Source organism: Protomyctophum bolini (genome assembly GCF_963924005.1).
Source record: "Protomyctophum bolini genome assembly, chromosome: 13".
Classification (NCBI taxonomy): domain Eukaryota; kingdom Metazoa; phylum Chordata; class Actinopteri; order Myctophiformes; family Myctophidae; genus Protomyctophum; species Protomyctophum bolini.
The window spans coordinates 19726940-19753970 of NC_137874.1; the positions used below are offsets into that span (position 1 = coordinate 19726940).

At 42.2% G+C, this 27031-nt stretch overlaps 2 protein-coding genes across 2 annotated transcripts in view; both read right to left on the reverse strand.

Moving 5' to 3' along the window:
* Positions 1 to 1831, reverse strand: part of myo7ab (myosin VIIAb) — a gene marked incomplete at its 5' end in the record, with an annotated part of 42277 nt that extends 40446 nt beyond the window's left edge. Inside the window, 3 exon segments of the mRNA XM_080781082.1 lie at positions 109 to 261; positions 699 to 812; positions 1814 to 1831. Coding sequence (XP_080637208.1) covers positions 109 to 261; positions 699 to 812; positions 1814 to 1831 — 285 coding nt within the window.
* Positions 1832 to 18241: 16410 nt separating this feature from the next.
* capn5b (calpain 5b) overlaps positions 18242 to 27031 on the reverse strand; it is a gene marked incomplete at both ends in the record, with an annotated part of 36634 nt that continues 27844 nt past the window's right edge. Inside the window, 7 exons of the mRNA XM_080779509.1 lie at positions 18242 to 18424; positions 19033 to 19169; positions 19945 to 20066; positions 22019 to 22215; positions 22438 to 22560; positions 24095 to 24290; positions 25303 to 25380. Of these exons, the coding sequence (XP_080635635.1) occupies positions 18242 to 18424; positions 19033 to 19169; positions 19945 to 20066; positions 22019 to 22215; positions 22438 to 22560; positions 24095 to 24290; positions 25303 to 25380 (1036 nt within the window). The remainder of the gene's footprint in view (positions 18425 to 19032; positions 19170 to 19944; positions 20067 to 22018; positions 22216 to 22437; positions 22561 to 24094; positions 24291 to 25302; positions 25381 to 27031) is intronic.

A 27031-nucleotide genomic window follows, 5' to 3' on the forward strand; every position in this document is an offset into this window, starting at 1 on the left:
AAGCGCGATTAAAAACATGTTTTTCTGTAATTAAGTCATCGAAATGAATCAGTTAAAGTCCCAGCCCTAGTTGAAATGGTAATGGATGGTGTAGCGTGGGGAACTAACATAGATGATTCTCTCATTGTAGCGGATGAGTAGGTTGCGCAGGATGCCGGCTTCGTTGAGGTCCCCCAGGCGGATCATGTCCTCAACACCGTGGACGGAGGTCGGGTGCATGGGCTTGATGTTGGTGGCATTCTGGGGGGAGATCCAGTGCTCCTGTATGATGGAAGGAAACTTCCATCAGCTCAGCAGTCAGCACTAGCCTCGCATAGCCAGACAACTATTCCACAATCTCCGAAAGCTATAGAGTCTGGAACTACACCTCCCGAAATCCGAGTAAGGAAGCAGCAATTTCCGTTCACGGATGTATTTTAAAATTAACTTAATTTTTTTAAGTTTAAGTTAATTAATTTCCTTTTTCGGCTAAGCAACAAGCTATATATGCTTGCTAAGTACACATTTGAGGTATTTCCAATTCCCAATACTTTTACTTAGCCTACTCCACTACATCTCGGATCCAAATATTGTACATTTATTCAACGCTAGTTACGTCTAGTATCTCCTAGTATAATCATAGTATACTGGATGATATCATGTTTTAGGGGGGGGGGGGAGGGGGGAATCACTGCATTCCATCTGTGTTCTGGACTTACCTTGCCCTCGTCATCCAGCACCTGGATCTGTCCAGAGTCACACAGTTTGACCACAGCTCCCACGGGGACCTCAAACTCTCTGCCCGTTTTCAGGTCCAGCCAGAGATAGTCTCCCTGGATGTCAGACACGTACAGTCCAAGGTAAGTACAGTACTGCACAAACACACTAAAACACTGGTTTATTAAACTGTATGGAGGGGCCACAATGTCTTTGTTTCTATTTTAGAAATGTTGTTCATGCAAAATCACACTTTAGCTCACAAACAAATGTAAACAAAGCTGGTTCTGCCAATTATTTGTTTTCTTTGGCGCAGGAGAACTAAATTAATTTTAAAAAATGGAGGAGGTGGTCGTACTTGTAGCCGTACTTGTAGTTTAAGTAGACAATCGGCACTTAGGTTGTTTTGAATAGGTCATTACGTTTTGTGTTGTTTTGCTAACTAGCGCCAGTGTTAATCAAGCATCTTGTTTAGAATATTCACGCATCTAAAGACAGATCAGGCGTATTAGCGCATGGTAGTATAATGGAACATTTCACCTCCCAGTTTTGGGGGGGGGAATGGAAGGCTGGGCTTTTCAGAGTAAAATCTGCCTCATCTGCTTGGCAGTCTATAGCACCTTTATTCTGAACAGTTCCTCTGCAAAAATAGTGTTAAGGACAGAACATTGTTGTTCTGATCAAAACCACGGACAGCGCCGTAGATTTAGAGAGAGGATAAGGAAGATTGTTGGCCCGTGAAGTCTTGCGATACTTAAGCGTTACATTCAGAAAGGTACTTTGTGCTCTAAATATACGTCTCCACACGTCTGAGGGCGGACACCCCTTGGTTTTATTTGAGAGGACGTGTGAACATGTGTTAAAAGGGTACTTAAGCTTCTTTTCAGATGTTTTCCATGAGCTTTCTATCATCTTATTATATAGTTTTCTTTCTGTTTTTCTTTTTTGTCTTGTTTATTTTTTCAGTATCATAATGTTTGTAATAATTTATAATCTGTTCAATAAAAACATATTTGAAGGGTTAAGCGTCTAGTTTCTTGAAAGAGAAGATAATGTCTTTCTGGTTTGTGCTTGTTCCCACAAACATTACAATAACTTTCTAGGGATCAGTTCATACCTGTTGCAGAATGACCATGGTTCAGCGTCTGGTTGATTCCAGGACATTAGAGACCACCATGGAGGAACCTGGGGAGTTGGAAAACAAGCAACTGAAATAGTCTTACATTACAAGGTAATTTAGTTAAGGTCAAGTTTATTCTGCATTTGAGCCACTCTGCCACACACACACACACACACACACACACACACACACACACACACACACACACACACACACACACACACACACACACACACACACACACACACACACACACACACACACACACACACACACACACACACACACACACACACACACACACACACGTTCTTTAATTAATCAATCAAATAATTAATTGATATCCAAAACGATACAAAAATTACCACATTTATATCTACAGTCTATTAGAAAAAATATTAATAATAATATATATATATATATATATATAATATTATATGAAAGCCTTTTCAAATGTTTATAGGATACTATTGGAATTGCAGGTGCTGCGAAATAACCAATTACCTCATGCCAGTCAGAGCAAATAGACCAGATAGGGCTATCAATTAGCAGAGCTGAGCAGCTTCTCACTCTGCATGCAGCACAATGACCAGCTCTTCTTAAAGTTTACTTTAAACCGTCCATAATATTATGACAGTGTTGGATCTCCAGAGTCCAGACAAACAAACCTTATTTGGATTAATTATTCAAACGACCAGCACAACGTAATAATGCTTACGTCGTGTTCTTCACAGTTCACACCCAGGCAGCGGGTGTTATAGACAGTGGGTGTGTGATTTCTTCATCACGTCGCTGACTTTCCCATTAATGTAGCCTCACACTAACTTTGTGAACAATCAAAATCAATCGTGGCATTTCTTAATTTGCTTATTTTATTTGTAAAAAGCAACAGTATTAAGACATGGCAGTAAAATATGGGTGCAAAATGGAAATGTGTAATTAAATAGTTAATATCTCAATTATAAGGAGAGAGAGAGAGAGAGAGAGAGAGAAAGAGAGAGAGAGAGAGAGAGAGAGAGAGAGAGAGAGAGAGAGAGAGCGAGAGAGAGAGAGAGGAGCAAAGCCGTTCCCATTTCAAAGAATTCAAAGGCGTGAGCTTAGAGTATATATTAATAGAGAGTAGAGACGTCACTGGATTTCTCCTCTCATCCACTTGCATTGAGTTGCTCACCCAGCGCATGAGGCGTTCTTCCGGGTTGGAAACAGTGCATTCTGGGATTGCTTATGAACGCACTGGGCCATTGACTATCATTGCGCGCGTTCTCGTATGAAACATAGTGTTCACGTGTTATCGGTCCCTTACGTGAACGTATACGCAAGCAGAATGCTGGCTCGAGCTGCATTACCAAATTCGGCAAACTATGTCTTTTTCGCCTCAGGGTTTCCTCTCGGTGACTTCTCTATTATATTTATACTCTAAGGGCGTGAGGCCTCGCACCCCTAAAAGCGGCTTTGCACACACACACACACACACACACACACACACACACACACACACACACACACACACACACACACACACACACACACACACACACACACACACACACACACACACACACACACACACACACACACACACACACACACACACACACACGAGGCAGGTAGAGGGACAAGCATCTGGATCTGGAACAGCAATATCCGTGACTATGTGACTATGTTACTATGTTTAGAGTACCAGTAGGGGCAAAAGTAGCGCTGAGAGAGAGAGAGAGAGAAGGGGGGCAGGGGGAGAGGGGAGTTGCACCACTCAGTTCACACGGGTGTGATTTTTAGCCTATGTCCAGCTTTTGGTTTATGTGCTGCCTGCTGACACAAATTCTGATTGGCCGGATTGAGATGATGTATGATGATGTACGATGATAAGATCACCCCTCACTTCACACTGGTGTGATTTCTCATGGCTTTCCAAAAATACGTCATGTGGCAACCAAGCTTTTAATGTTTGTTTAGAGTCTAATTATAAATTCCCCATCGCCAGCCAAGTCTATGGACTTTAATGTTTGTTTAGAGTAATTATGATGTAATGTTTTGCAAGCCAAGTCTATGGACTGATGTAATTTTTGAAGGGCGCTAGCCCTCCTATATTCATCGTATTATATTAGTGTAGATCTTCGTCTTACACAAACATTAAATTCCCATTGACAATGAATGGATAATTTATGTGTCTGAGCAAATCTGTATTACATTCACACACACATTCATACACAGATGGTGGCGGAAACCATGAAAGGCAACAACCAGCACATTAGGAGCAATTAGGGGTTCAGTGTCTTGCTCAAGGACACTTTGACACTAAAGGTGGTAGCACACTGGACGCGTTTTTGGGAAAACCAATAGAGCCGATGGAGCTAAAAATCTGAAAAACGTGCTCTACATGTGTGCAGGGACCTTAACTCTGGGGGAGCCAGTGTTCGAACTGGCCATCTTGAGGTTACCATCCAGCCACTCTACCGCTGAGCCACACCGCCGCTGTTTAAAGTGGCATGCCGCTTCTCAAAGTGGCATTTGAAAAGCGGCATACCGCTAAACCGCTTTTCAAAGTAGTATGCCGCTTTTCAAAGCGGCATGCCGCTTTTCAAAGTGGTGGTATGCAGCATTATGTGGTTACTGAATCTAAAAGTTCAGTTTTGACACGTGCAAAGAGCATTAGTGGCCAGAACTCAGTTCAGAACTTTTCACCTCCGTCCTCAAAGACCGCGTCGAAGTCACGGAACTCAGCCCTTCATTTGTTATAGCATCCATCGATGAATCCCATTCATGCAGTCATGCATGGGTCACCAGCAATCTCGCTAATGCCAAAAATGGGCCTGGGGATTGGGCCGCTAATCTTTGTGTGTGTGGCCCATAATGCTATTGCAACGAGGAGGCCCGTGGAGCTGTAGGGATGTGACGTGTGTTTATGTCAATAATGACTCACATGGCAGGGATTCAGAGGAAAAGTACAGACACACAGAGAGCTCTGGGATTCAGAGGTCAAGTACAGACACACAGAGAGCTCTGGTATGGGATTCAGAGGTCAAGTACAGACACACAGAGAGCTCTGGTATGGGATTCAGAGGTCAAGTACAGACACACAGAGAGCTCTGGTATATGTTCAGGGATTCAGAGGAAAAGTACAGACACACAGAGAGCTCTGGGATTCAGAGGTCAAGTACAGACACACAGAGAGCTCTGGTATGTTCATTCAACAAGGTTGAAAATCTGCAGCTTCTGTGTCGTCAATTATTCCTGCTGTTTACCAGTGGTGGGAAAAGTACTAAAAGTTTTTACTTAAGTAAAAGTATGAATACTGCAATATAGACATACTAGGTCTACTGTCTACATGTAAAAGTCCGGAATTCAACATTTACTTGAGTACAAAAGTAGTTACAAAATGTTCTTAAATTATACCAAAAGTAAAAATACTAATTGTGCAGTATGTCCTATTTTGCTAATGTATAATAATCATTTGAAAATTGTGAGCTTGAAGATCGGTTATTTTCAAAATGAAATGTATAGGGTTGCGTTTCATTTAGAGCTATATTACTCTCAACTTCCGCCTCTCGCATGAATGCAGACTAGCCTCTCCTCTTTAGCGTAAATAAAAATAACGTTTTTGCTACTCACCAAAACAAAGGCGGGTTGTGTCATTAGAAAGCCTACTTTCCTTAGTGAGTCCCCCACCACATGTATAAACGGTACTCACTTAAGTATACTTAAGTAAATGTACATTGACATTAACTTTTTGAGGCACTTGTTCTTTGGACAAGTACATTTCACATTCACTTCACATACTTTCCACCACTGTTTAGTGTTTACCCTCTGGACAAAAAGCATACAGCAGGCCTAGGTGTACTTTTAAAGCATACAGCAGGCCTAGGTGTACTTTTAAAGCATACAGCAGGCCTAGGTGTACTTTTAAAGCATACAGCAGGCCTAGGTGTACTTTTAAAGCATACAGCAGGCCTAGGTGTACTTTTAAAGCATACAGCAGGCCTAGGTGTACTTTTTGATAACAGATTCAGTTCCTGAATTAATGTGGGGTCAAAACAATGTCCAAACCACATCCCAATTTTAGTTAAAGGTGATAAAGTATAGGTCAAAGTTATATTTCTTTAAAACACACGCACGCACGCACACACAATCTCTGTTTTTCGATGCCAATCATTGCTAGTGTTCAGTAGCAGTGGTCTACCTGTCTCTCCGGTTGTTGTTGTTCTGTTTAGTAAACAACAACAAAATAGAGTATAAAGCACTGAAGTGCCCCTGTCAGGCTGTCACTGAACAATCACTCTACCAATTAATACAATGAGAATGCAATTCACAACAAATATAACTTACACCACCTTTAAAACACACTCATGGTTGTACAGTGTACCTCTGGGGAAAATATGGAAATATCTATTATCATTGATGCTCTTTAAAAAAAAAGGTAGTTTTTTTTTTACATCCTGTGATCTATTGATAATAGGACACTTATCTAACAATCTTGCATACACAATACAATACAATCCTCAAGTGACAATAATATAGACAACTGGTTAAGCATGGATACACAGTCAAATCTTCAGTGTTCATTCATTACTAGGCATGTGATATTCTGACGATGAACAAAATAACATTGGATCCTCATCCATTTGGTCCATCCATTTGTACACACTCTGCAATCTGTAAATTACTTCTAGAATAAAATGGTTATGCTATTTTAACCAATATGGTTAAAGTAGTAGTAGTGTATGTCAATACAATATAACTACTGTAGCAGCACATTACAAAATGTGGTCTCTATAGGTATAGGACATGAAAATGGTGGATTGCAGCTTTAACCAGTGCTGTCTCAGTAAACAGGGTGGCCGAGCTGTGGGCAGTAATAGGCTTTTGGCCTAAAGCTACAGGAGAGAAGGAGCTCTATGTGGCCTGGGCTGATATGCTTAAGCCCCCCACCCGGCCCCCGGCCCCCAACCATGTGCATCCAGCCACCCCACCTGCTCCACTTACCCTCTCAACGCACTCCTTCTTTCCCACGGGGGCCTTTAATTCAGCCTGTTTGACCGCAGACGGTCATTTCCCATGCATTCTGAACGTAATCCAGGTAGACAGGAGGAGGTCAGAGATGGAGATACACTACAGGTATCTGGAAGACAGTTATAGATGTCAAGTGAAGTCTTTGTATTTTTCTTTAGTTGCTTTCCCTTCTTCTCCCCTCTATGGCATCTATCTTTGTTGAATCTCTTTCATCTTTTGCATGCTCATAATAACTCCTTTTTTCAGGTCTCGGTCCAGCGGTCAGGTTTGTCTTTAGTTACAGTTGTGTGTGTGTGTCAGTGAAGTAGGCCTATAGCTCTGAAGTCTCTCGCTCCGTCTCATTCACAGCCACTGATCCCGTATTAGCCAGGAGGAGGAGGAGGCGGGACATAAGCCTCATTAATACTTACCGCATTTCGTATGACGGTGCCACGCACCAAAAATAGCCGATCTACAAGCTCACAAGCTGTTTCTTTTTGGCACATGACATGTCATATCATGACAGTATAAACTATGTATTATACTGCTCAGCTGACAGACACAGCACGTTTCCAGGGTACTATAAGTGCTGGTCAAGCATAAAATACATGCCGATTCATACTCCAGCTTTAGGTGATTAGGTCAGACCACCGAAAATTACAACATGACGTCACGCTGCACCATGGTAAGCCCTCACACAAAACATCTCTCTGTTTTTACTAACCACCGTTTCGGTGGACACCTCTTCACCGAGTATGAATAGGCCTTGCCTCTATAAATTTCTGTTTATAAAGTTCAAGACTATAAACTATATATGCTGTGAATCACTGAATAAATGTCTAGTTTTGTTGATTTCTTTTAAAAACCTTTTACCACCTCTTTACCTTCTTTTGTAGCCTACGTACGTGATTCAATTGTCATGATCAACATTTTGAAATCTATTCAAGATTTAGATCAGGATAACTACATACTGGTTACATTGGGAAAGTTTATTCACCAATGTTGACCATGAAGGGGGCCTAGAAGCTCTGACACACTGCCTCAGTCAAAGAGCTCCAGAGGTCTTACCCAGCACAAAGTGTATTAGAGACCTGGCAGAAATTGTTTTAAAGACAAACGTTTTCATGTTTCAGGATTCCTACTACATTGAACGGAAGGGGACCTCAATGGGAAGTAAAATGAGTCCACAGTTTAGCTCCCTTTACGTTGCAATGTTTGAAAGCAATTTTTGTGACAAACCCAGACAACCGCTTTCAACAACACATCAAGTTGTGGAAACGGTACGTGGATGATGTCTATTTAATGTGGCAGGGTTCTGAAAACAGCCTTATGGAGTTTTTCAGTTATCTAAACAGCTGTCATGAACAGTGAAGTTTACTATAAGCCATGGCCCATGGCCCACAGGAAATTAATTTTCTAGACATCCTCATCAAAAGAGATGGCAAGGGGTTTGCTACTGAACTTTACAGAATGAAAACAGACACATGTTCATATTTGCATGCTGATTCCTTCCATTCCACACATTTAAAGAATAGTTTACCTATCAGTCAATACAGTCGAATCCGCAGGGTCTGCAGTAATACACCAGACTTTATAAAACAAGCGGATGAACTAGATAAGACATTCAGAGAAAAAGATGATCCTGAACAGTGGGTAATGGCAGCTAGAGACAAATACAACAATATGACACAGGAGGAATGTCTGGTAAAAAGACAAGTAGCCCCTACTGATACCAGCACTTGCTGTTTTCTACAATACTATATAATATAGATTATAAAAAATCACTGGCACATAGTAAACACAGATCCACAACTGTGCAATGTCTTTAAGAACCCTCCAAAAGTAGCCTAGTGTATAAACGTCCCCCCAACATTAGAAACATGTTGGTGAAATCTGACCTACCCCAAGTAACAAAAGGAACCTTTTTAGATATGACTGATGATGGCAACTATCTCTGTGGTTCCTGCACCCAGTGCAACTTTAGTACAAAGTGTACTACTTACAATCAACCACAGACAGGGAAAAAGATGAAAATTAGAGGGTATATTTCATGTAACCAAAAGAATGTTGTTCTAATCTTGTGTCCTTGTGGTCTTGCCTACATAGGGAAGACAACCAGATGTCTGAAGACCAGAATTGCAGAACACAGAAGCAACATACGCATGAAAGATCAGTGCAACCCAGTAGCTGTGCACTTTGCAGAAGCACAGCACAATGTCTCCTCCCTGAGGTATATAGGAATAGAGCAACATGGTATAACTCCACGAAGGGGGGCAATGTAGACAACCTCCTACTTAGACATGAACGTTATTATATACCGGTACATACACTACAAACCAATCCAAAATGCCTGAATCAAGAAAATGCAATGAGACATTCTCTGTAGCTTCTAGCCCATGCCTTATTCCCTCGCTTCATTTAATGTAAGCAAAGCTGGTATTCAGTAACAGTGAACTTTGAAAATAGCCTCTGAGAAAAATAAATGTAAAAAAAAGTGACTTGCTTCTGTGTATCTGCATCCAGAGTCACCTAGAGGGACCCTATATGAACCCTCCTATATCCAAATGGACCCTTACTGGTGTTAGTTATTCTGTACTTATGGTGTTTTCAATTGGTCTATGTCCACACTCATGAGATAATGTGGATTTCAGGTACTGTAGTCTCAACTAGAGAGAAACAATGTTTTTAATATTATGATGTATTCTGTGTAAATGGTATATAAGTATCTTTTATATACTTTGTCACAAATCTGGCTGCTCATGAGTAATGAGTAATGAGACTCACCTGTGTTTTGTGGGGGTGGCACACAACGGGGGGGGGGAGGGACTCAATCTGAGGGGATAAAAGTGGATAAAAGTGGATAAAAGTGATGAAACATGTGCATCTGTATACTGACCAAAACGTTGTCGTTTGTTTATTCAATAAAGTAATTATTTACCAAAAGAATGTTGTGCGGGCCCTACCTCCTTCCATAATTGCCTTATTGGCCCTGCACCCACTGTCGAGGTGTGTGTAAATAGGTATGCTCTGTTAATGTGGAATGGAGCAGCATAGGCTATACTGCAACTGAAAACAGCTGCTGGATATGAATGTATACGTCAACCCAGCCAGCACGCCAACTTTTTTTTAAAGCTATAGTAGACATTGGTTTAGTTTAATGTCTACTATAGCTTTTTTTTTAAATAGAAAAAAAAAGCTCACTGGAGTCAACACGGCTTAAGGTAGCTATAAGCAATAATACCGGTATGTAAACATTTTAATTACTTTTTTTTAATGTCATTGGTCGAAAAAAAAAACCCTGGTCGCAATGACTAACCAATCAGGAAATAGACAGGCAAATCGACCAATGACAAAGCTTCTAGGAAAATATTTGAATGCAGATTGCGGCCCCTAGATGTGTCATTATTTGGGAGCGTTTTACTCATTGCTGCCTGTCTGATTACCAAAAAAGGAAAAACTTATAGCAGCTTTAACACCTTGGTGGTGAAAAGTCAATATGAGTACATCAAAATCAAAAATGGGACATTCTGCATAATAAGTAGTTTTACTTTTGAACCAATACTTTTATGCTTTTACTCATGTAAATGTTAAACACCAAACTTTTACTTAATTTCTACACTGCAGTATTGACACTTTTGAAGTAAAAAAAAGATATATAGGCTATATACTTCTTCCACCTGCTCATTTGCAACAATTTCACCACATTCAGTACTAAACAAAAAAGTACTGAAAGTACCCAAATAGGTTTAATTTTTTTATTTCAAAGTCATGCCACAAGTTGACATAAAATACAAAATAAAAAAAAGGTTTAATTTTCAATCATAACTATAAAATAACCACAGTGTAACCGAGAATCAAATTCAACAAACACACTCAGCAGAAACAAAAAGGAAGTCACGTGGAAAAGAACACACAGATAAGCACAGTACATACAGGAACATACAGCACATCAGCTCTCTGATACCTAGCTATCAGTAAACGTATCAGCTCCAAACGCAAGGTTAAATGGATTATAGAAAATTAACAAGGGTATAAAATACTGATAAAAGATACTCGTTATAAAGACCAAAGTATCTTCTAGAAGTGTCACCATGCAGTGGATTATTCCAGTCTCAAGTTTATAAACATCAGCAGAAAAATACAAGAGAATCACAAGCTCATTCGTTTTGAGTGGATAAGAATCCATATCTTCAATAAAAATGTCAATGACCATAATACAGAAGGTGGTGTCTGGCAACTTTGCAAAATTGCGTCAAATGTCATATAGCCTACATAATACTATCATAAAGATGACATAACACCATGGCATAATGTTTCATGACCGACGTCTCTTACTCAAGACACATGCAGCAGTATGCAGGCTGACAAGCCAACCTAAAACTGTTGCACCGTGTTGATCATTTGAAGACAACTGATAAACAGACTGCATTGATACTGCGCAGGCTTTAAAGTATATTATATTAAAATAATCATATGTTTTTTTCCTCAAATCACTTTAAAGCCGTCTCTAAATGCTCATGTTTCTATTTCCTATAGAGTTCCTCTGATCCCCCTTATCTTACACTCTGCACTATGACATTTTTCATAAATACCATACTATCACATCTTGAAACAAATTATGTTCATGGTAGGCTACGTATTCACAACAATCAAAACATGTATTTAATAACTGACAACCACATTGTTGCTACTTTCATATACATACTGTCTACTTCAGGGTACTAAATGCAAAGTATTAGAAAGATACTGTTAAATGCATGCAAGTGTGCAACATAAGCTTTGTACGTCACACAGTATGTTTATCAGAGTAGCAACAGCTTTTTTATGTTTATACAACACTTTGAAGACCAAAATATATACCATGAGTGGTTGGCGCAAGGAGATTTGAAAAGCGGTTTGCTACATGCGTTGGCATTATTGGATTCATAGAAAAGTCACAAAAGTTCTGAACATATCAACTTCATTCAAGTGTATTGTATGCTTAAAACTCGCTTTGGCATCGGCCCTAAAGATCTATATACAGGACAGGGGAAAAACAATGCCAAAATATCAATCATCAGGCAACCAGTTAATGTCTATATACTCCAACCACCTCTGGTTAATGTAATGCCTGGAGTGTGAAAGCCATAACACTTTTGGCAAATTATGATGAATAATGTGCAACAAAAGCAATGCCGTGATTAAGAACTACCATCACTTCATGACAAAGACACACATACAAAAGAACATAAGAACAAAAGTTTACCATAGTCACATTTGCTTCATGGTTTTGGCACTGTTGTGGCACATAAGATTTGCAGAGGAATGGAGAGGAACTTGGAAAGGAATATCTCATTCTAGACTTTAGATTTTATATTTCGCAACAGTGAGGTCCACAAATATGAGGACAGGTCAACGACTAGAAGTCACATTACTTCTGAGAAATGACACAGTAACTGTGAAGTGCAAGCTGTCCACTTCAATCAACGGGTATTTGACTATACCACTTTCAACCAGGCCTCCCTAATTTGGGCATGCCATTATCGGCGAAAACTGTCGACTGTTTCTTCACTTAAGAAAAGATGGAGGGTTAAGTACAAATATAAGAAAACAATTATAAAACATCAAACAATCAAATGGTCCTGCTTTCGCTCTGTAAAAAACATGGCAGCCAATAATAAAATCTGAAAGGTGAGATGTGGGTGTATTTATTCCAGAGATCAGTGAGTAAAGCCTTCATTATGCATCTCTGCATCAAAATAGGCTTTGAAATATAAATAAATTAATTGGTTTTTTTATTTACATCGTTTTTTGTAACAATGTTAAATAAACAAAATATGGATATTTGTAGTTTGCGCTTTTGTTCTACCCTTCCTTGTCTCTCCCAATGTTCCTCCACTAAATATACAGCTTAGCACAAAACATTAGTTAATTAATTTAGACTGGAAGATAGTCACATTTTTATTATGACTGCCGGGGTAATAATCATGATAGCTGCAGTCAGGGTCAGGTAGGTTGTGTTGCCATTACAAAAGCATAGTAGATATGAACCATGCAGTTAAAAACGATATACTTTGTTGACGCCAGGGGTAATCCATTCCCTAGGGGTCTGTCTATCTTTAGCCCTCAACTTTTCTCCCTCGACATGCCCTGAATAAGAGACATTAGGGTCCATGTGGTTAATATGCTTATATGACGTGATGTCGCAGGTGAATGATATGGCACAAGCACAGGCCTTTAATCTTTGTAGGAGAGCATGATGCTTGCTGATCTTTGCTTGTTGGTAGCCCTTTAGACAACCATTATAGCGTTGGGTGGTTTAGACTAGAGCCATGTTTCAAAGTACAGCAAACTATATTTGGATGTATGAAATACAAATAGGCTGTGGAGTTATCAAAGGAAGTCTTCTAAAATGTAAACACAGTAAGTAACGTTTGACAACATTAAATGCATACATAGTGTACACAAAATAGAGCATGCATAGTATGCATTTTAACCGTTTAGTTATTGTGTCATTTCACATTCAGAGTAATGAGAGTAAGAAGGCATATTATCATCCAATTTGTAGCTGTGCAAATACTTATGGAGCTCACTGTATCACTGGCAACACCTTACTTTGAATTACATCATTCTATTGCCAAATCCCCAGACCATCAGTTTAAATAAGACTCTATATCTTAAGGGACTTTTAATATGATATGTTGAAACACTTTTACATACAAATACCTAAGCTAAGCTGAATGTCAGCTAAGCTTAGCATGCTTGTTCACATGTAGCGCGTCTACTGATCCTGTAAGGTGCGTTGTGTCCCCGACCCGGCCAAAACTGGAGCTCAAATAAGGCTTTATCACATTATTCGTATAGACTGCGACAATACAGTTCCTATTTATAAACATACGTACTAGACTTGAATGTGAGAGTTGCTCCATTAAAACATAGTATAGCCTTTCATAAAGGAGTACGGTAACACTATCTGTTTCACTAAATCCCCAGAAAGTCATCCAGTATCATTTCAAAGACCCATAGATTCTGGTTCACTCTCCATGTAGCAGATAATGGGGAGGTAGGGGAAAACAATTTATTTTAAGCTATGGGAGACAACAGTGCATGGTGTGTTCACAAATAGAAATCGAACTGTCTTGGAGCCTAGAAACAACAATAGAACAATAGAAATGTTAACAAAGTGTGTATGTTTGTGTCAACACCCTGCATGGTCTAATCCTTTTGGCACTTTCAAACTCTCCCTCCCTCTGTTGCCAGTGCCTCACAATATTTGAAACCTCATTTTCACCCAGGCAAGATGACTAAGAACACATTTTGTACAATAATGCCCTTGTATTGGGGGAAATGTGGGGACTCTTGGGGACAAAGTTAGAGGGCCAGAGTTCCACACCTGCACACCTGCAACTTGTACTCTGGTGAGCTGGCAGGTTTTGTACAGCAGTGTTCCCCAAACACTGGGTAGGGAGTCGGAACCCATGTTTGGGTTCGCAGACGCATTTGTATGGGTTGGGAGTAAATGTCTCCCTTTTTTCCTATACTTTTTATACATTTTCAGAGAAAATGTAAGAAAAATAATCCATCAAAAAAACGTTTAAAGGGATATTTCCCTTTCAAATAAAATAAACATAAACAATCTAATATAGATATATAAAAACGTGAAATATCCCTTCAAGATAGTGAAAATAGTACATCCACAAGCTCAGATATTGACTATATTCACATTTTTCTCTCACGTCATAGAAATGCCACCCTAACAGAGTAGCATTTCATTAACTTAATAGTAAAATGGCCACCATGTGAATATGTTAAATAAGTTTACACAACTTGCTTGTTGTAGATGGGCTAATTTCATTATATTTGAAATAGGGGCTTAAGTTATTAATTGTATTTTTTTGTACTGTGGGTCTTGGGGAGACACCAAATGTCTCTTTTGGGTCTCAAACTGAAACATTTGGGAACCTCTGTTGTAGTAGACCAGAGGAAGAGCATCTCCATCCACCCGGAGCATTTTGGCGTTCAGTGCCTTGCAGAAGGACACTTCAATGGTAGTGAGTCGAGGGAGGGGAGAGTGCTTTTCTTCCTTGGTTTGGGCATTCAGACCTGTAGGCTGTAGCCATTCTGAGCACAGGCCAAACCTGGGGCTGTTTGGCTCTACAGTATACAATGCTGCCCTAGCTTGGAAGTTAGGTTTAACATGCTAGTCTGAATATAGACTAGCATACTCCTCATTCTTTTCTCATTCAGTCTTACTACGTTATTCCTCTTTGTCTCTTTTCTCTCTCACTCTAGCAGAGACTCAACACAAAGACAAGAAGGGCACAGAGGAGACGGGCATTTCAATTAGCACCTAAATACAGTAGAAGTCACAGGCTGCTGCAGACAATGATGACCCCACCATGTCGGAGTCACATCGAATGTGTGAGTGTAATTTTACAGTAGCTGTAGCCGTTTTAAACATCTTGATATGATTGATATGAAGTGCAAATATTGTAGACATGCCAAAGTTCTCAACAGTACCGGTTTCAAAGACTTCAAGACCAAAGGAATAAATATACTGTATATTAAACATTACAACGGTATACAAGGCCATGAACATATTGGAAAGTAACCCATGCAAAGACACCTTTATAAAGCCGCTGCACACAAAGTTCAAGTAATGAAAAGGAAATTATAAATAAATAAATAAAAAGGCAAAGAATCGAAGACGAAGTTAAAAGACTTGAGTGGTTTGATTAAGAGGTTGCTCCACAAGAGCCTTCGTCTTACATTCTAAATAAATGCCTTTCAGAATGATTGGGACTTACATGGCTCTTACTTCTTCCAATTCTCAGAAACCGCTGAAACACTAATTGTAAAAAGAATAAGTAAACTGTAAACGATAACATTTAAGTATGCATATTGCACTTCTGAAAACAAACCCAAAGGAAATAAAAAGGATGTGATGTATTGTCTGGGCTTCAATCATCAAAGATCAGAATGCCAGTGAACGACAGGCCCAAGAAATTCCAAATGATTGAGGGGAGATTGTGGTTGTTGGACCAATGGTGAAAATTCATTCTGAAATCACTCTCTAATTGCAACAGTATAGAGCGCCCGCCCCGCGTTTGACGTGGTTCCTGTAATGGTGGTAGTAGAGGCTGGGCCAGGACCAGGGCAAATAGCTCAAGGCTGCTGGGGCAGGCATTCTCCTCTGCTTTCTGTTCCTTGCAGGTCACTCAGATCTTTGTAAAGTGCAAGTCGTGTGCTCCCTAAAAAGGACAGATTCTTCTTTTTTTGATTTTTTTTGGCCAGTTGTATTCCCACATATCCCGACAGAAGCGATCTGACGGTGTCCTTTATAGACACAAAATACGGTCATATACTGTATGGCTAACACATACTCGACGCTCCCATTTAAGAACTAATACTGGCAGAGCTCATCCCTGACAGTTAGACACGGCACAGAGTAGAGCACACCGACTAAGATATATGACATACACATACATGCGCACGCTCATGCACACGTACACGCACACCACACACACCTGCTCGATGTCAGCGACCAAAAGTGGAGCCGACTGTCTCTTGGGGGTCAGGCACCGTGAGTCTTGACACGGGCCAAGGGACTCGAGTCTGAGGAAGAGTCAGGCAGTGGTGTCGCCGTTTAGAGATGATGTGGCACAGGGGCTGAGGGTCCCCGGTGTTTAGAGATGATGTGGCACAGGGGCTGAGGGTCCCGGTGTTTAGAGATGATGTGGCACAGGGGCTGAGGGTCCCGGTGTTTAGAGATGATGTGGCACAGGGGCTGAGGGTCCCGGTGTTTAGAGATGATGTGGCACAGGGCTGAGGGTCCCGGTGTTTAGAGATGATGTGGCACAGGGGCTGAGGGTCCCCAGTGTTTAGAGATGATGTGGCACAGGGGCTGAGGGTCCCCGGCGTTTAGAGATGATGTGGCACAGGGGCTGAGGGTCCCCGGTGTTTAGAGATGATGTGGCACAGGGGCTGAGGGTCCCCAGTGTTTAGAGATGATGTGGCACAGGGGCTGAGGGTCCCCAGTGTTTAGAGATGATGTGGCACAGGGCTGAGGGTCCCCAGTGTTTAGAGATGATGTGGCACAGGGGCTGAGGGTCCCCAGCGTTTAGAGATGATGTGGAGGGTCCCGGCGTTGAATAGGGGCCAGGCCAGGCTGGACCAGGAGAGGGGTAGGGCCTGGTTCATCTTTGGTCCCGTAAAGCACTTTATTATGTCAGGTGTGAACGCTTTCCTCCATCGGACGAGAAATTGTTTTGTGGTTGTGCGGAGGACATTGTAGTCGGGGGGAACTGTCAAAAGCACTGGTTGCTAAGCTACGATTAGAAGGATGCACGGCACAGGCAACAAGTCTCTTTCTTTAGCCATGCAGCACGGGGACCGTCCATAGTAACCAGTGCAGTCTGAAGCCCGTTTCAAACCCATTTAAAAACAGCAGACCTATATTGCACAAGGCGTCGCCGCATGTGTGACGCCTTGTGAGCTCGTAGGTGTGCTACTTTCGGCACGTGACAGCGGCGTGCGACGGGGCATGAATTAGGCTTAAAGGGAATTCAGGGAAGAAGTGGTTGAGGGGAAAAGAACAGGTGATTGGGGGGGGGGGGGGTTGGAGCGCGAGCATGCTCGCGGAACAGCACATGGTGGCTCTCAGGAGAGGGAGAGCGTAGCTGCAGACTTCTTGTTAGTCGAGTCCACACAGTAAAAAGTGACAGGATAGACAAAATGGTGCATGCTAACTAAAGCACTGGCAATCTGGAGAGGACTTGTACGTGTCTGAGTGGGAGACACTTGAGGAGATAATCGTATTTTCTTTAATCCACAGTTAAATCTACGGCCAGTATTGTGAATCAATAAAGGTCTCGAGCAAATACAGTGGTTTGAATGGTTGAAATGGAGGCATACCAGAGTGATCAAATTGGAGAGTTAACACCCAACCAGGTGGTATAGGTGAGGATGTACGGTATATGGACGATATATCGATTTCACATCCTCACCCCCGCCAGCTCCCTCACTGTGCATAACACACACTACTCGTCCCAGGGTTGGACAAACAGACTCAGCCTTAAGGCAATGCATAGCCCTTAGAAACACTGGCGCATGCATGGAGAGTGCAGGAAAACACAATGTGTGCATGGAAAGGTGTGTGTGTGTGTGTGTGTGTGTGTGTGTGTGTGTGTGTGTGTGCGCCTACATGGTTCATGTAAAAACGGCGTTTCAATGCTGAATGTGTGTGTGAGAAAAGAGAAGAGACAATGTGGGCAAGAGAAAAAAAAGGAACGATAAAAGACAAAGAACGGGAGCGGACGAAAGACAGACAAAAAATGACGAGAATGAAAAGCAGAGAGCGGCCGGCAGACCGACACAAACGGCGAGCGTGGTCGGAAACGCCGTTGCCCGTGAAACCGAGGCCGGCCGGCCCGAACCGACCCGACTGACTGGATCCCGTCAGATGTTGGTGAGCGCTGTGCACGTGATGAGGCGCACGGTGAGCGTGCCGGGGAGGTCGTCGTCCTGCCGGTTGCCCTTGTCCCGCAGGTGGAGGGTGTGCTGCTGCTGCTGCTCGTTGGGGTCGCTGAACAGGGTCACCTGACCCAGGAAAGTGTCCATGATCACATTCTTGTTGTAAATCTGTTTGTGGTGGTGGTGGTGGTGGTGGTGGGGGGGGGTTGGTTCGGTCAGGTGGGCATGGTGGGGGAGGGGGAGGATGGTGGGGGGGGTGATGAAGAGTATGAGAGAGAGGAGGATCGATCGGTTGTGGATGTGAGGGAGACACAAAGGGCAGGACGGATAAGTGGAAAAGAGCTAAGAAGGTCCCGCAATGGGCTATACATACGCACATAGAATATCTTCCTACACTACCTCTTTCAGGTGTTACAGATGATACTAATTAAGGCTTTCTTCCATTTAGTGTGCAGTGGTTCTCAAACTTTTCAAATTCAAGGACCGCCATAATAACTCTGAGAGTGTACTTTGAGACCCACTGGTGTAGCAGAGTTTGACCAGAATGATCAAAAGGGCCCAAATTCTTTCAGAAATGGAGTGTGTGCATGGAGCCTATTAAATTGAAATACAGTTGCAGAGCCGGGACAATAAAGACGACAATGTCAAGTTAGCCACTAGGGGTCAAACAGGGAAATACTATTATGTACTGTACTACATTGCTTGTCAAAAGTTCCAAAATAAACTAACTAACTAACAGAGAGAGAGAGAGAGAGAGAGAGAGAGAGAGCGCTTACCTCAATGTGGATACCTTCCTTGGGTTTCTTGCGGTAGAACAGGCCTTTGATGTCAAAGTTGGGGCTGCGTGTGTCCTTGTGGACCGGTGAGCGCACCCTCTCACCCTCACACGTAATGATTACATACGGATCCGAGGCTGTGGGCGCACAGGGAGAGTCTAAATCAATGCACCGTATTGATAAGGGATAATGGTTTTGCATGCACGTGTGTGTGTGTGTGTGTGTGTGTGTGTGTGTGTGTGTGTGTGTGTGTGTGTGTGTGTGTGTGTGTGTGTGTGCATGCATGCGTGCGTGCGTAATGCATATATCAGCAGCACACTTAGATGTTCTTAGAGGTTCTTAGCTTACGTACTGCATGATTCTTGATGATTATTTTCTTAATGTATTTGATGTATTGCCATGTGTTGTTCTTGCTTATTGTAAATCGCTCTGGATTAAGAGCGTCTGCTAAATGCCTAAATTGTATTATTGTAAACACTGATGGGGGTCTCAAATATTGCCACAGTCATTTAACGTCAACGCCTCCAGGAACCACTAGGTGGTGCTGAAGTGCCTTGGATTTTGATATGGGTGTCTGCTTATTTGGGATTGTAGTGAAAAGGGGCTGAGGGGGGACTCAGATTTTACAGGGGCCAGTTCCTAATTGCAGCCGTCCGTAGGTGCCCTTTGAGAGCGCTTTTGAAGGAGTCAAGGTATTCACATGTCTTAATGGCTGTTGGTAGGGCGTTCCACATTTTGGTGGCTAGGAGCAAAAATGTATTTCAAAATGAATAGTTAACTGGATATAACTAGAGAAAAGACACACTGACGATGCGATCGACAGCACAGGACTACAGGAACAGAATCAGGTGAACAAACGTTAACAGCCTTTGGACAGCGCTGTGGCCAGTGCTCTCACTGTGCTGTACGTACCTCCGTTGGAGTCCTGTCCCTGCAGCCCCTCTGCGTTCAGCACGTGGACCTGAGTGACCAGCTGGGGGTAGCCGCACATCCCTGTCCAGCATGTCTGGGGCGGCTCGTCCAGAGACAGCTCTCTGTGCGGTAAGCATGGAGAACAACACGGTTAAACACTCCAGACCTGAGACCAGATATTTCATGTTAAGGAACCCCCAGAATTATCGGTATTGGCCGCCGGACCCCCATCTGAAAATGTGTTGTTCCAACCGGGACCCTATGCGTCCCGTATTCAGGGACAAACATTGTGTAAAGCAGTGGTTCTCCAACATCCCTTTTTATTGTTACAAAACAAATAGGGACAGGTTGACATGCATTCTATTGCACTGAAAGAAGGTGCAGGGGGAAAAAAAGAGTTGGTTCCACTCAAATATTGTCTGTGTGCAATACAAACACCCACACACTGCTCGTGCTGCAAGGGGAACCTACAGTAAATGTGCAGGTTGAGTTGGACAATACACGGCCAAATACATATCATTTTGGAGGTCCTTGGACTTGAACTACTGATTTAGAAGGCATTTGTAGAACCGGACTCAGTTCTTAATGGATTAAATTATAGAGACTAGTAGACTATCAGCCATATTTGCCAGTAGGAAAAGATTTCATACTTTCCTATGCACGCTGGAGAGATTTTCTGTCACAATCTACTAGTTTTGCCGCACTGTGTGTTGCCGTGAATGATGCGTCATCAAACCGCACAATCAGTGAATTGATGCAAAGCTAAAAAAATCTATGCAAATTATGATTGCATCGCAAATCACGGTTTTAATGTTCTGCGAAAATACATTGTTTTTTTTCTCGATAGGAAACTCCCACGGCAGTCACGACCGTGTCGCTTTGTCAGTTTCCTGAAGTGCCCAATGTTCTTTGTTTCGTTCAACAAGGCAGCAGTCACGATTCGTGACTGCAGACGTGGCGATACTTTGTGTTTTGGGATAATGGTTAATTATTAACAGTGGTGGAAAGAAACTAAGTATATTTAGTTTAAGTACTGTACTCAAGTACAGTTTTGAGGTATTTGTACTTGAGTTCTTCCAATTTACAGTAGGATACTTTTGCTTCTACTCCACTACATTTATTACAAAACATACATTAACCACTATCGGCCCTATATACGCTCCTAGATCTGCTATATTCAAAAGATTTATATACATTTGAAATTTTGAAATGGGACATTCTGCATGATGAGTACTTTTACTGTTGGTACTTTAATTACATTTTGATAGCAATACCTTTGTACTTTTACTCAAGTACATTTTGAACAGCGGACTTTTACTTGTAACAAAGTGCTTCTGCAGTACACTACTGATACTTTTACTCAAGTAAAAAAAAATCACACCTGAGTGAAGTGAGAGGCACTCTTACCATCATACATCATCATACATCATCTCATTCCGGCCAATCACAATTTGCATACTCACCTTCGTCTTCAATGTTTGTGTTTAGACAAAAACTCAAAACTGGCCATTCATTACCAATGGCATTCAATATTTGTGTTAGGACAATGTTTGTGTTTACACAAACACTCAAAGCTGTACCCGTCAAAAATGTGAGTACTTCTTCCACCACTGATCATCATTTCCCTCCCATTCACGAGTTACACAAGTTACGTTTTTATATTGTTTAATTCGCGTTTTTAATACGTTTTAAGACTTACGAGGTTTCCATCGGACAGAGTGCAGGAACTGTGGGATAGGCGACGCGTTTTGATGACGTCATCGGAAAACATCCGCCGCACTGGCATGCAAAGAGTTTAGGGATATTGAGGCCCAATGCATTTCAATGGCGGCGGTGGTTCCTCCTCCGCTCTGTTGTTGATCGCCACTTTGGATTATTTTTCAACACTATGACAAGCGAGTACACCATTTCAAAGCGGATTTTCATGGAAAGGAACGATGATGTCAGCACGGTCGTTCTTCAAAGGTTAATGAAATCCAGGCAGTGAACGCGGCATCGCAATGTAATTAATTCCGCAGTCACTAAAATATCCCTATAACCACCACACTAGTACGGTCATTGTGCTGAGCTTTACTTGCAGTCTGAAGGCACGTCAGTGAAGACACGAAGCAGGAAGTCGCCCTGTTGCCCGGGGTCAAAGGTGGTGGGGATGATGACGTAGCGACCCTCCTTTAGCTCCTTCCTGAGGAAGACGCAGCGTGAGTTGATGTAGATGGAGCCCGCCACCTTCTGCTGGGCCGTGTGCATCCGGTACTTTCTGTTGAGCTCCACCTGCACCAGGACACAACGTGGCACAATGCGTTCATCTGGTGCCCAAACACAACACGTCCCCCTTTTATACATTTTAAGGATATTTCTGGGGGCTTTTCTGCCTTTATTTATGAACTCTTTAGAAAGATATAAGACGAATTCGGAGTGTTGTCCCCCTTTTGATTATTTTTTTAAGTCTCTGCGTGCGTGCGTGAGTGCATGCGTGGCTGCGTGTGTGCGTACCCGGTGAATGTCGAAGCCTATGGCCAGGTTCTCTCCTTTGCCCTCTTTGGGAGTGGCTCTCTTCTCTTTCTGCTGTAAGCAGATCAGAACCTCATCCTCCAACTTCTTCACGTCGAACACAATCTGGACAGACGAGGAGAGAGATACAAACCAGTAAGACGCGCAAACGCGGGAAGCGAACGCAGCTCGTACATATTTGGTTTTTTTTAAGATTTATTTTTAAATTATTATTTATTTAAGTTAAGTTATTTTTAAGTTAAGTTTTTAACTTAGCCATAACCATATAAGTTGTGTTGCATAAATCAGTGTGTGTTGCATAAATCACAAACAAATCACTCAGCTCCATATATGGGCACAAAGGGGGGACACACGAACACACGCACAGACATGATCTGCTAGGTCTCATAGTAAGTGCTCATTGCGTTCGCAATTATGACCATTGGTGGAAAAAGTATTACATTTTTTGAATACTTAAAAGTATCAATACGGCAATGTAGAAATACTATGTTACAACTAAAAGTCCGGAATTCAAAATTCACCTGAGTAAAAGAACAACAGTATGGTACCAAAAGTAGAAAGTAATCATTATGCAGAATGTCCAATTTCACAAGTTTTCAAATGTATATAATGTATTTTTAAAAACCACACCCGTGTGAAGTGAGGGGCGCTCTTCTCATCGTACATCATCATGTCATAAAATTGACACTACCGGTATGTCTAAGACACTATGACGTAAAATTCATTCATTGTCAATGGCAATTTAATGACAGTCTGTCCCAGACAGACACCAAAAGCTGGATATCGGAGGGGCTAGCGCCCCTCAAAAATATTTGAAAATAGCAGATCTACACTATTGACCTGCCACTGACCTGACTCGCGGCCCGAACCCAACCCGTTAAATTCATTTTATTGTGGCCGAGCAGGGGTGGCCCATCATGACGACCACAGCGCCCACCATAATTGCACCTTGAATCTTAGGGCCGATTCATACTCCTAATTTAGAGCCGAATAAAAGTCTGTTCGGCTCTGTAGAGCCTACAATTTGACGTCATTTGTGGTTCGGGGGGGGGCGGGTACCGTCCTAAAGTCGTCTCTTCGGTGCTACTGAAAATACTCAACAGGTGATTGAAATGAGGTGATTAGCTGCTTAGGTGAGCCTAATTCAACCTGCCCATGAAACAGTCAAACAGACCACAAATACAGAGCACAGTAGATGGCACTATCTCACCATGCATTTACCATACAAATACCAAAAACTACAGTTTGATGCCCAAAACAAAAATACATTCAATCACAATATGCATTTTCAAAAAAATAAGCTAAATACCCATAACTGGGACAGCTACACTCACCTTCGTCTTCAATGTTTGTGTTTACGCAATGTTTGTGTTTACACAAACACTCAAAGCTAGACATTCATTATCAATGGCATCCAACTTGTGTGTTGGGGGATAAACGCTCAAAGCTGGCTATTCATTATCAATGGCATTCATTGTTTCTGTTGGGACAATGCTTGTGTTTACACAAACCCTCAAAGCTGGACATAGCCCTAAAACATGTAGTACTTTTTCCACCTTGTGACCTGGTTGAACCCACTGCTACTCACCTGTGGGTTCTGAAGAAAGGTGACCTTGTGGTTGAACCCACTGCTACTCACCTGTGGGTTCTGCAGGAAGGTGACCTTGTGGTTGATGCAGCCTCCGGCGCGGTTGCGGAGCGGGTCCTGGCGGTGGACCCAGGAGCCCTTCATCACCTCCTCCTCCCAGGTTTTGTGGATGCTCAGGTAGGAGGTGTTGATGAGGCGACACAAGATGAGGTCGGTGAAGTACTGGCTGAAGTCGTCGAAAGTCATCCTACATTGGGCGGAGGAGTGGAGGCGGGCGGGTGTCAATTTTAATTGAGGTGTTACCGATGATACAGTACTAACGAAGGCTCTGTTACATTCTGGTCAAACAGAGTCAGGGTGCTGCTGCTATTGTGCGTGTTGGCTCACTGGAAACACTGTGTAGCGTGACGTTGGGAGGAGGTGAATTGGCAATAATACAATTTAAGGCTGAGCAATGAAGAGAGGACATGACCCCCCAGACCGGTTTCTCCTGAGTGAGCATATAGTTAGTAGAAACACCAGCAACATTAGGGAGGGGGGGGGGGGGGGGGGTGACATCCCTCCATGACAATAACTCAATGAAATTACCAACACCACATTTCCCCAGCGACTCCAGCCAGGAAAAGGGGTTTGTGAGAAGACACAGGCCTGATTAGAGAGATGAGAAACAACGGTTTGTCACGCAATGTTTGTGTGACCACGCAGTGACTTTTTGACCAAACGCTGACCCCCAAAGGAAGAGACTCTCTGACGCAGCGTTTGCACCACGCACGAACAGTCGAGACGCATACAGACACGCACGCCAGCTTCTCATTGTTATGGACATACGCTGACACACATCACGCACTACTGATAAATGCATATTATTCAACAGGCACACACCTCTGACGAATGTGTAATATTCTTATTGCTGTTTGTCTTCTGATTTTATTCATGTTCTAACCACTGAGTTGTGACGATACATGAACATGTCCAAATGGCCCTGTATGGGTTCCAAATGGCCCTGTATGGGTGTGTAACTCTGAAAGTGAGTTATGGGGGTCCTTGAAATTCAAATGTTTGAAAACCACTGCACACTTTGAGCTGAAGGAGGTTCAGAGTGGTCAGAGCCTCGAAGTGGTTCAGAGCCGAAGGAGGCGTCTATACCTTTCTGTCTATTGTTCTTCTGTCTGTGGAGGCGTCTACCTTTCTGTCTATGGTTCTACCTTTCTGTCTATGGTTCTTCTGTCTATGGTTCTTCTGTCTATGGTTCTTCTTACCAGAACTCGCCATCGTCCTGCACGGTGACGCCCAACTTCTCTCTCTCACTCTTGCTCACTTTGTTCCACTCCTCTGAGCTGAAACGCACACATGCACGCGCACGCACACACGCACACACACACACACACACACACACACACACACACACACACACACACACACACACACACACACACACACACACACACACACACACACACACACACACACACACACACACACACACACACACACACACACACACACACAGTTACAGACAAGGAAAACACAACAACCTTCACCACTTGAGTGTGTGTTTATTTTAAGGCACTTTTGCCTTGTTGAAATACAAATAAGTTTGTACACTTGCCTTGCCTCAAAGTAAAGTAATTCTAGTGAAAACTGGGGGGAATAACATCTCCTTCATTGGCAAGGGGAACCAACCATAACACAGAATGTATAAGCTATCCGTTTATAATTTACCGACAAGCCTGCACCCCTTGACAGTCGATCAGAATCCACGCATTCACGATTCTTAATGAAATTGTGAATAAATAATTCAGCTGGCATAGACGCTGAGCCAAAGAGACAGAGTGATTGAGCAAGAATAAAGAGAGCATGAGAGAGAAACAGAGGGGAGAGAGAGAGAGAGAGAGAGAGAGAGAGAGAGAGAGAGAATACAAATGTTGTAACACTTGATTAAAAAGTAATACAAGAGACGAAAAGTTTCAATCAAAACATACGTCTAATCAAATTACGAATACAAATACAAAAACATAGATAGACCAAAACATATGACAAAGACAAAGAGTAGACAAGTCAAACGTTACTGTCCGATTAGATAAATCAAAGACTAAGAGGGTGGGGTGGAGAGAGAGAGAGAGAGAGAGAGAGAGAGAGAGATAAAGAGATAAAGAGAGAGAGAGAACTCCCTGCTCTTTAATAACATTTGTTTCTCTTGCTCTCATCTATAATTTAGGTTCCTTTATAAGCCAGCATTACCCATTCCAGCTGGTTTCAACGAGCAGGAGGCATCTAACAATATGAAAACACAAAGTGGTGCGGGGGAAGAGGTAGTGCTGCTATCATTTCATTTCATTCTCTGCTATGTTCCCCAGGGGTATTAGGGATGGAATGAGAAGCCATGGACGGAGGTAGGGAAGATGATGTCCTGAGAATAGGACACTCTAATTCATTTCCTTTGCGGAAAAACTTGCCGTCTGATTAAAAGGCCACTTGTGTGGACAAGTAATTTTGATTCACGTAGACGTGATCTGAAGCTGTAAGCAGCTCTAGACTGTCTGGGTGCTCCGTAGGGCACTGTTGTGACTGTGAACAATGGTGGAAAGGAACTAGGTACATTCATTTAAGTACTGTACTTAAGTATAGTTTTGAGGGGCGCTCGGTTTTGAGGTATTTGTACTTTCACTTCCTTACATTTATTTGAAAAATGTAGTTATTAGTTACCTTGTAGATTTAGATTATTATTACAGAACATACATTAACCACTTCAACCCTATATTCGGCCATTCAGAAATAGCCGATCTACAAGCTCACAATGTGTTTTGCGGAGCGACACATTGTGAGCTTGTAGATCTGCTATTTTCAAAATATGTTGATACATTTGAAAACTTGAAATGGGACATTCTGCACAATGAGTACATTCTACTTTTGGTACTTTAAGTCCATTTCGATGCCAATAGCAATACCTTTGTACTTTTACTCAAGTACTTTTTGAATTCTGTACAT